The sequence below is a fragment of the Phoenix dactylifera genome, chromosome 6 (assembly GCF_009389715.1).
Source record: "Phoenix dactylifera cultivar Barhee BC4 chromosome 6, palm_55x_up_171113_PBpolish2nd_filt_p, whole genome shotgun sequence".
Taxonomy (NCBI): domain Eukaryota; kingdom Viridiplantae; phylum Streptophyta; class Magnoliopsida; order Arecales; family Arecaceae; genus Phoenix; species Phoenix dactylifera.
The window spans coordinates 15,404,032-15,414,805 of record NC_052397.1 but is presented as its reverse complement, the minus strand read 5'-3'; the positions used below and the strand labels follow the sequence as shown (position 1 = coordinate 15,414,805).

At 42.3% G+C, this 10,774-nt stretch overlaps 1 protein-coding gene and 1 pseudogene across 1 annotated transcript; both read right to left on the bottom strand.

Annotated features, from left to right (window-relative positions):
- Positions 1-622: 622 nt before the first annotated feature.
- LOC103722091 (pentatricopeptide repeat-containing protein PNM1, mitochondrial-like) lies at positions 623-1,691 on the bottom strand. The gene is made up of 2 exons (XM_039127761.1): positions 1,673-1,691; positions 623-1,548 (listed from the first exon to the last, which is right to left on the bottom strand). Exons 1-2 carry the CDS (start codon positions 1,689-1,691, stop codon positions 623-625), a joined length of 945 nt encoding a protein of 314 aa, XP_038983689.1.
- A 6,270-nt stretch (positions 1,692-7,961) lies between these two features.
- LOC103722078 lies at positions 7,962-10,617 on the bottom strand (annotated as a pseudogene).
- Positions 10,618-10,774: the final 157 nt, after the last annotated feature.

The following is a 10,774-nucleotide window of genomic DNA, read 5'->3' as shown; positions in this document are numbered from 1 at the left end:
TGACTTGATCTGCCTTATCCAGGGTTCTCCACCATTCAGCAACCTCCCAGCTGATTTAAAGAGTAAGGCTCAGTTAAGGTCTGCCCAATTTAATATTCCTAATCCTCTTCCTTTCTTAGTTTTGCATCCTCGTTTCCAATTTACCAAATCAGAGAAGGGGCAAGAAGTAGGGTTGCCACTCCAAAAAAAGCTTCTATAAAGTTTGTCAACCCATACCAGAAATCAGGATGTTAAAAGGAACAAGGACATGTACTATATTAGCAAGGAAGAAAACATCCAGTTGCGAAGGGTTAATCTGCCTCCCATCAATAGCAGCTGACTTTCCAGTCAAATAATTGTTGCTGAAATCTCTCTTGTAGATGCAGCAAATCATTCTTTGTCAGTGCATAAGGGGTCAAAGGAAGTCTGATGTAAGTGATGGGGAATGTAGTAATGCTGCAACCCATTGTAGAAGCAAGGTGTCTACCTTTTTCTGAATCTTGCACAAGTAAACCAAATAACTCTTGGTGAAGTTGACTTTTAGACCCAAAGATAAATGAAACCCCAGCATGAGCTTGAGATGAGCTTGAAATGAGTGATCCGTGCCTGCTCAGCTTCACAGAAGATTGGTGTCGTCTGTCTATTATCTGAGGCTAGCATCGAGCTTTGTTTGCAGAGATCTTCTATGCTCCATCTGGTACAAGCTCCGAATGAGAGTGAGATAAGTCTCCGCATTCGGGGAGCGGCCCCAGTTGCCCATTTTTCGGAAGAGCTTCATGGCGTCCTCGGTCTTTCGGATCTTGCAGAGGTTGGAGATGAGGACACCGAACGTCTCGGCATCCCGGGGAATCCCGGCCGCGCGCATTTCGACGAGCACTTTGTCGGCCTTCGACTGGAGCCGGAGGGAATCCTTTTTCCGGCAGAACCCACGGACGCAGTCCAAGATCGAATTGTAAGCCGGCGTGCAGAGCTCAAACCCGCCGCGAAGCATCTCGCCCATGAGGCGGCGGGCCTCGTCAAGCTTCCCGGCGGCGGACCAGCCCCGGATGAGGGCGGTGCAGATCTCCTCGTCGGGGAAAATCTCGTCGGCGTAGCGCTTGATGGTGTGCTCGGCGTGGCCGGAGAAGCGGTGTTCGGTAAGGGCGGCAAAGGCGCGGCGGTCGTGGGGAGGGAATCGAAGAGGCGGAGGGCCTGGGCTGGTCAGTCGGCGCAGGCGAGGCGGTCGAGAGCCGCGGAGGGCGGTGGAATTCGGTGAGGAGGTCGATGATGACCTTGAAGTCGCGGCGGCGGCCGAAGAAGTGGACGAGGAGGGAGAGGGACTCGTCGGCAGGGATGAAGGAGCGAAGATCCAGCAGTAGAGATCGACGGCGGCGCGGCCGGCGGCGGGAGAGAGGTCGAGGACGCGGTGGAGGAGCGAGGTGTTGAAGCGGACGTCGGAGAAGTGGAGGGAAAGGTGGCGGGGGAGATCGAGGTGGGCGGGCGGCGGAGGACGAGAGAAGGCCGCGGCGGAGGTGGAGGCGGCGGCGGCGGAGAGCTTGTGATGAGGAAGTAAATTAATATTCTTAGTAACTGTGGAAGAATCGGATGTTTGTGATGAGGAAGAAAAATAATTCGATACGAAAAGCTTATATTATTTTGTAACAAAAATTTGTGGTACATTATTTGCAAACATTATATAAAAATTAGAAATTACTTGAAAAGAGGTCGGACATCCTTTTATCGAGCCAACTGAGTCGCCTCCTATGCAATCTTCTGGAGGACTAGTCCTTTACAGTTATGCCATTTTGTATCTTTTGACTATGCCAGCTGCACGTACATTAGGGTAGGATGAGCAGCCGTTGTATCGAAAAAAAAATAAAGTAAAGAACGGAAGAGGGAGAGCGGCAATCCAAAAGTTTGTTAAATAATAATATATAAACATAGAACCTTGTTATTTTTCTACCAATGCCAAAAAAGTTAAATCCAAATATCCAAAATCTGCCTTCTAAATATGGTATAGTTTAGACTAACAAGTATAGTACCATTGGTGTGCCAAAGGTTTTTCTTCTTTTCTCCATGACGGTGAATTAGCTTATGTCCATGGCCCATTTGGATTTCCAATATGTGCATATTGATACCAGGCTTATCTTATTGATCTTGTGAAGGAATTGATTTTTAATTCCTAGCTTTCATGAAACAAAATTTCCGTAGAAGAGCACAAGCAGCCGTTGGCCATTTTGATCAATTGTTAGCAAACAGAATGGTTTAATCTTTATCGATCAATTATTTCTCTCCGTTCATATTTTTTCGTCCAATTTCTGTATCTGCAAGAGTCATCTCGAAGAATTCCAACACATCGATATCCAATCAATTTTTAACCTAACCTATGCGAAAAATCTAGCACAAAATTTTGTCCAGATTAGATTCAAGTTGGACTAGACTTGGTTTGGACTCAAACTATGAAAAATCTGGATCATCATATCAATCAAAACAGAAAATCTAGACTTTCCACACAGCTATATGGCATAGTTCATTTGTACTTAGACCAAGCTTGGGCTAAAGCCCAACTTGTGACAATTAAAGTGGGAAAAGCGCACTGGCTTGCTAGATTTGTGGAGAACTAAATTCTAAAGAACAAAAAATAGTTAAGGAAAATCTATAGAACAAATTACTGAATTAAAGGGGGGCCCCCAGGAGTGCAGTCATGACACTCAAATTCCAAACCACACTGATATGAAGCTTTTTTTTTTTTTTTTGAACTACATTCTTTTTTGATATTTGGGCTCTGAACATGAACGCTTAAATTATTAATGGTGAATCCTGCTCTATACAAGAGTACGGCAAAACCATATAATAACTAAAACTTAGGATGAATCAGAAATATTTTTGCAAAAAAAATCTTTTCTTTATTAGTAACATATTATTGGGACAGAATACTGCTGTTAAATACCAACTTATCAAGTCTCTTTGCTTGATATATACACAAGCTTACCAAACATTCTATATAAATTTTAATAAATGATTTTCCATACTAAACCCAAGAGAAATCAAAATCTTTAAAGTTTGAATTTTTCTTTGCTGATGGAAAACAGAGTTAACAATGGAGATTCCTCATACAACAGAGGTTTAACTAGAAGGTGATTCCCCTAGTGTGATAAATTGAGAGATACCCATCTAGTGACCAACTGACACCTACTATCCATGTTAGTAATATCATGACTGTCCTTAGTGCTTGTTAGTAATAATCCTATTAATTGAGAAAACTATGCATTCTAGGGAATTTCAAGGTCATGATCCTGTAAACTTGGAGTGTTAAGGCCATAGAATAAATAGTCCTTTAGCATGATCACTTTTTAGCTCTCTCTCTCTCTTTTTTTTTTTTTTAGGGGGTGGTGGTGGGGTGGGAGGGGGGCAGCCATGCTAGTTAAGCCATCAAAAGGTTTCATAATTGATTGAGCAAGATAAGTAAATAATCATGCAAAAGGATGTTTTATGGCATACATAATGTACTTGGTCACCACATTGTCACAGAAAAAATATTCTTGGATCTGCTGCCAAGGTACTCTATCATCAGCAAATCAAATTGATATGAATTTCCTACAGCCTGGATGCATGGCACTTGCAAGTGGTTGAAATCCAAACTTATAAAGACTTTTCCCTTCACCAACTATACCAGATTGTGGTTGCATTGAGAGACTTCAGAGCAGGCCAACAATGATGGCTAGGTGGAGGGTCCAAACTCCAATGCTAAGATGCAATACCTTCAGCTTTATAATCTAACCTGTGGTTTGGTAGTAATCTGCCTAAATCTAAGGAGTAGCTTGAGTATCAGTGGATTGAAAGATAGTGGGTACAACTGTTGAGGAGTTGGTGAGGGTATTAAGTGTTTCACTGTCCTGGCCTTCTAGGTCACACCTTGAGCCTTAAGTGGCCCAGTGGCCCTTCTACAAAACCTGTAAATGTTTGCTTTAACTTTACTTTGCATGTGTAGTATTAGTTAAACTGCTTTCGCAGAGGATGACTCCCTTCATATATACATCCCCCTTCTTCCCTCATGCATGTTCCCATGTACATTCTTCTTGGTAAAGCCCCTGCTCATTGTTTGCTTTCAGAAGAGAGACAGAAGAAGTGCATCACAAAGTGGGAATGCATGTATCTAGTTTCAAAATGATAGAATAAAGTCTCTACTCAACTACGGGCACATGGTCATTCTTGGTAAAGCCCCTGCTCATTGTGTGCAAGAGTATGACAACTCTCCAAATGCAAATAGAAAAAGCCTCTTACAGAATTGCAACCAAAAGAGGTCTTGTGTACAATTTGAAGGGTCCAAGGGAGGATGGATATCTGAAAAGGACTTGAAAGTTGCGCAAAGCGATATGTAATTTCCTTACCATTTGGGAGAAAAAGGCCATGTATGAAAGCAGAATAGAAGTAGATATCACAGGATCAATCCAAAAGAATGGGTTAAGAAAGGTTTGTCTATTGCTTATTATGCTCTACCAGGTAAATTCTAATGACAACAAAGAGCAAGGACAAGCGCATAACGACATGATCCATCTCACATTCTCCATATAATAAGCATGTTTTGTTTGGTAATACAAAATCCAATCTGCAGGGTTCCAATCCAGCCATGTCAGACGAAAGGAAGCACATAAGCCACTGATTAAAAAGAATTGCATGCCCTTGTCTTCCTATATTCTCTCTGTCTGCTGTAGGTTGGGGCACTACAGTTGTTTCTACTAAAAACAAAGAACGAAGCCAAAGGACAGCTTCTCCACTGTCTTATTGACCAACATGGATTAGTTTCCTAACAAACTTCTTTGTCAATTTCCAAATGGACTGCAAAATTATGGAGAACCTCTCAAAGAGGCAAAAGCTTTCTTTCAAGTGCCTAGATAACTACATACCTTGGATTGCTCTAATTGAAAACACTTGAGTTGCTTTCCTAAGCAAGTTTCGCACCTTCTGGGAAATCTATTAGATCACCAAAATTGAATCTTCTGAAGACCCAAGATTTCAGAAAATGCAACTCACAAACCAACATAACCTCTTGCTTGGTTGACAAAGAATCTAAATATTTGTTCTTTGTAGGACATCCTGGTGGTATAACAATGCCAATATAAAGCCAATATTGAACCAATACTCTTCAGATCCACACGCTTTGTGAATTGACTATCCCAAAATCATGTTGGATGGATGTAACTAATAGTAAAAATTTATTATATCCTCTAGTTCCTTCATTCTTTGGGAAAATCTATAAGAAAGACCAAGGTCAGAAACAATATATATAATATTACTTTATTTTTTGATGTGATATTTATTTTATAGTATTATTATCATCACTTTAGTAGTAATAGTCCTCAACTTTGGTGCAAGTGCTTGATGCTTGATTGCGTGGACAGAGTGTAAAGATAAGGAAATGTTAAGGAAAGGCAATAGAATGAAGCATTTGGAATCACTTGAGATTGCTGAGGTGGTTTTGTTTAAAATATTTCACACTTTGGCAGCATCAGACCTAAGTAATTCAGTCATCTCTTGCAAACATCAACCTAACGAGTTACCATGCATACTGCATGCTGAGAATCAGTATATTTTTATGTGCACAGATTGCACATTCCACAGTATCGAAAAATCTATTAAGTACAGGATGCCGATGACAACGCAGCACAGTTCTCTTTGGGATCTTGGCCTTTGGAATATGTTATAATCAAGCATCTATTTCAATCTACTTGACACCAAAAAATATTATAGCTTATAATGGATAATAACAGAGAATTATCTGTTGTGAGTAGTATCCCTAGGAACCACATTAGAATATATGACAGATGATTAGATCTCCAGCAGTCCTCTTCCTTAAATCATAAACTAATTGAACCTATGTTAAATTATTGAGACGAAACTATTACATGCCATGGAATCCAATCAACAAAATAAGTACATCGGTGTGAAGAAGAATCGGTTAGGCAAATGTTATGATCACATATGATTAGTATAATAGATCGATCAAGCTAAACTTTCATGCTAAGTTTGCTAAAAGGACTCAAAGAGTTGGCCGTAAGGTGCTTGTGATGATTTGCTCATATGCCTTAAGGTTTTCATTTCCATATACTGTTGCTAAAAGGTGACCACATCTGTTCACATCTCAAGCTTTAAGAGAAAAGAGAACTGGATTAGTATGACCGCAGTATGCTCCATAAAGGCGAAACTATGTTTTTGTGCTACATCCTCTCTCATTTAGGCCTATTATAAAACATACTAGTGGCAAAATATGGCATCCTATAAGCACATGCCATGTTTCACTTTCAAAGTTAGGGGATTGCATGCTCAATGATAGCTTGATAGGATCAGTTTTACTGCAGTGAAGTGCATCATGATCTAATCATGTTGGTTAATAGGAACCTTCCATCACCATGAGTTATAAAATATCAGTTACTAATGTTCTCATCGCTAAAATGTCGCTAAAGCTGCAACTCCATACAAACTAGAGATCTGTAAGCAGAATGGTAGCTTGGTTCCACCAAACTGTAAAATTATTAAGGGTTCACTGACACTGAGAAAACTGCATCAATTCTATGACAATCTTTTGTGAGATTTGATTATTAATTACTGCAAGAGGGGTTACTGACTCAAAAGGCTCAAAGCACACCAAGGAGCATCATGCCAGCATGATGTAGGTCCCTCACCATGGCAAATGAAGCATTATTGGCTGACCCCTGATAACCTCCACCATTGCTGACCCCTTAAAGAAGCTTAGAATAGAAATGGTTCCCAAGATCTTCTGTTCTTTTATGTCTAGCCGCATAACAAGATCTATCTAATGGTGATGCAGGAGCCTAGGAATAATCAGGGATTAAGTGTGGGAGCACATGAAAAGAGAAGGGGGGGGCCAAGTTGCCATCGATATTCTTTTTCCTGGGAAGAAAAGGAAGCAAGCTTTCTATAGTTAAAAATATTCCGTGGGATTTGGATCTCACAAAAGAGCAGGCCCCTGGAATCATATCATTAGATTTGTGTTCTTATTCCTCAATCATTTGTAGGAACTGTACTCTAAAGTGCGGATCAAAGAAAACCTACTGAAACTGTTGGACTGGAGACTTTAATAGAAAGCATTCCATCTATCTAATAGATACTGACCCACAAAACATCCCATAGAATCTTACTTTAGTTAGTATGAAAGAGCTGAGCTTCTCAAAAGCATGAATAGGATTAAAAAGGAGGCATGTGAGAACAAAGATGGACATATCATGATAAGAAATGGATCGGAATTGCAGATATGCATCATAAAAGAAAGAAAACTTTAAGGCCATCTCTCTCCATGGCTTGGCAAGTCTAAAAACAAATCACATTGATGCAAATCCATTGCTTACATAGAAAGCATTCCATCTATTTGAGCTTGCAACAAAAGTGAGCGAACAAGTATTTCTACAGAAGGCCAACAATACTGATCTCATGTTATGCGAAGACACATACATCAATTCTTTTTATCAACATATGACTGTTAAGATCTGTGTAAGTTGCTACAGGGTATACACATACAGGATACAAGTAGTCCATTCTAATGGAAGGCATATATTCCACATACAGAATTCTAACATATACAAGCATAAAATGTAACAGGAAATATTACCTTATCATCATGGGCATATACTAAGACAACCTTGTGCAGAAATCCTCAGAAGCTGAAGGACTTTAGCTTGTGAAATGATCCCCGGATGTATGGTACAACTAATGTTACAGGCAAAATAATATCAGTGGCTAATGTGGCTTCTAGTTATGAGGTAAAATATATGTTATTCCCATGAGAAAAGCAAATTTGAATTATACATGGAAAGTTGGCCCATCATATATGTTAAAGCACCTTTCTCTTAGCTTTCTCAAAAAACGTAGGAATTGACTACTGGAAACAAGTTGAAGGAATAACCAGATCCATGCATTTGCCAAAAGCCCCACAAATATCTGGACACCTGTACACATGACCTTTGGACTATCTTGGAACAAAAATGTGGAAACAAAGTATCTGAGCAAGTTGAGCATATAAAGTCTTTGTCAATCCACGCATTTGACAAACGCTGTATACATTGCACGGGACAACCTGTATACATCAGTGACCATCCAACCAACAAGATACATAGCCATATTCCAAGGAAATCTAGACTAAAACTATGCGCTAGAAGTGAACAAAACACCAAGAACGAAAACTAGGAACTGGCTAACTAGGGCAAATCATGGAGATGTACAGTACAACATTATCTCCACGTACCCAAACACTGATATAAGAGTAACGGCAATTTTGAGAACAAAAACACCACTTCCAGGCAATTCAGCACCTTGGAAGAGGCTTACAAACCAGAGGGTTCTTCATCTCAAGGGAACATCTTCAAGCACTCGGACAGATCCAACCACCCTCTGAGGGGACCCCATTTGAAGCACTGAAGCAGCTGAGCAGCCACAGATGAACGGTAGCCAGTGCCATGGCCTTATCCTGGGCACACGCCCTCCTCCCAGAACCGAACGGCGCCAACCTGAGATCAGAACCGCCAGAATGCTCACACCCTCCGCCATGAACCGCTTGGGATCGAACTACCAGCTCAGGCCAAATGGACTCGTCATGAGTGATCGCCCACATGTTCACCATCGCCCGTGGTCCCGGCAGGGACGAGGTGATTCCCTACGTTGACATCATGGATAGCGAGGCGAGCCCATGAGAGGAGTGGGCCTGGTGGGTGCATTCTCAGAGATTCCTTCACGATGGATTGCAGATACGGAAGGTTTGGGGATGTCAGAATCAGAGACAAGCCGGGAGTTCCCAACGACAGCATCGATCTCGGCATTGAAGCTTTTTGATTGATATCTGGGTGTCAGAACCATTCTAAGCCATGATGCCATTCCAAGAAGGAATAGCTACGGTACGGTGCCTCTAAAGATCATTTCCTGGTTACATAGCCATGCACAAGTTGGCTGTCAAATAAATAGAATAATAAATATGATGTGTGTATGCTTTGGTCGAAGGGTTAAAACAAATGAAAGGAATATACACCAAGTTCAAGTGGAACCAACTTAAATTTTAACAAAACCAAGGATGGAATGCTACGACACCAAAATTTTCATAAGATAAAAGCAAAAAATATCAACAAAACTGGATTCATTAATGTGTGGTTGTGTGGTTAAACGAAAGAGTTAGAACCATTAAACAAAGCAATTTCCTAAACACTGTAAAACAAACGACCACAGATGGTTGACATGGAATACCACCCTTGCAAAGGAAAGAGGAACGGATTGGATATTTTATATCAAGGAATCTTCATCTCTTCTCATTATACTAAAGAAGGAGGAAGAAAATCAGATAGGAAATTCGAAGTATATTCTGAATCATAAAATAATCATGATAATGCATGGAAAGCCCACGAATAACAAAGAAGGTAACCAATACTAGAAGCAAACAGAAGAAAGAGGCATCCAGAAGCAGCATGCAGACAAGAACACCAAGGCAACGACAAGAACAACAAATAAACAAACAAAGAAGAGATTAATATCATCCTGCTTTTGGATGGTTAAAGTTTGGATCTTTAGGAAATCTTACCCAAAGAACAGCAACCATGTCAGCATCAGAGAGCTTCTCCTCCTCCTCCAAATCAAGCAACACATCCACAAAGTCCCCCACTCCATCCTCCAAAGTCCCACCAAACTTCCTCCTGTTTTGCCTGTGCTCCTCTATGATCTTGCCCACAAACACATTGACTCTTCTAACCAATCTCCTGCACCTCTTCCTCACCCCTTGCAAGTCCAGCCAACCCAGCACAGGGAAGTGGTCGCTCCAGTTGAAGACCCCCAACAGCTCATACCCCTCCCTCACCAGCCCTTCCAATTCCATCCCCTCCCCCTTCCCAAAATCGAATCTTTTCCCAAAAACACTCATCATAACGTTGTTCAACGACCCGAAATGCAGCAATCTTTTCACCTCCACTTCCCATACGTTCCCATTAGCTCCTTGACCTCATTAACCATCTGCTCCCCGATCTCCCTCCGGTGCTGCCCGAAGGCCGAAATCCTCCTGGGACTGAACAGGTAAGTGGCGGAGATCCTCCTAAGATTCCTCCAGTACTCCCCGAAGGGGGCGAACCCCATGGCCCGGTGGAAGAGGAGCTCGTAGGCGGACTCCTTGATAGGCCGGTCGGCGAAGGCCGAGCTGTTGAGGATCTCCTTCGCCGTGTCGGGATGGCTCGACACGACGAACCGGGTAAACCCCACCGAGAAGGCCATCAAGGGGACAGCTTGGAGCGATCGGGCGAGCCCAGCGAGCGCACGGTGGGCAGCGGTGCCGGAGAGGCAAGGATGATCCCCGGCGGACCGGGATCGAGCGCCCGACCCCGGAGATCGACCACGCGAGGCCCCCCGGTAGAACCAGAAGACGGAGAAGACGACGAGGAACAGTGCAAGGATGGGAGAAAGTACAGGTTCGACGGGAAGAGAGAGAACAAGGCGGAGTCCAACTCTGGGGACGACGACATTGGCGGTTTAGGGAACAGGAGAAAAGCGGTTTTGAGGTGTTAGGAGAGGTAGGTGATGGAGAAGAAGTGGTTTTCCGGCGGAAAGGTGTGATCTTCGTAGGAGATGAAGAGGTTTCCGGCGGGAGAGAAAGAGAGAGAGAGAGAGATGAGGAGGGGTGGGAACAAGAGCGTGAGAGGGCCATTAAATAGTCGTTGGGGGGGGGGGGGGGGGGAATCGGAGGGGGTTTGAAAAATTAACCCAGGGGTTAATTCAGGTTAAATTTTAACCGCGATCCGAACCGACTCAAAGTTTTACAATATGAAAACGA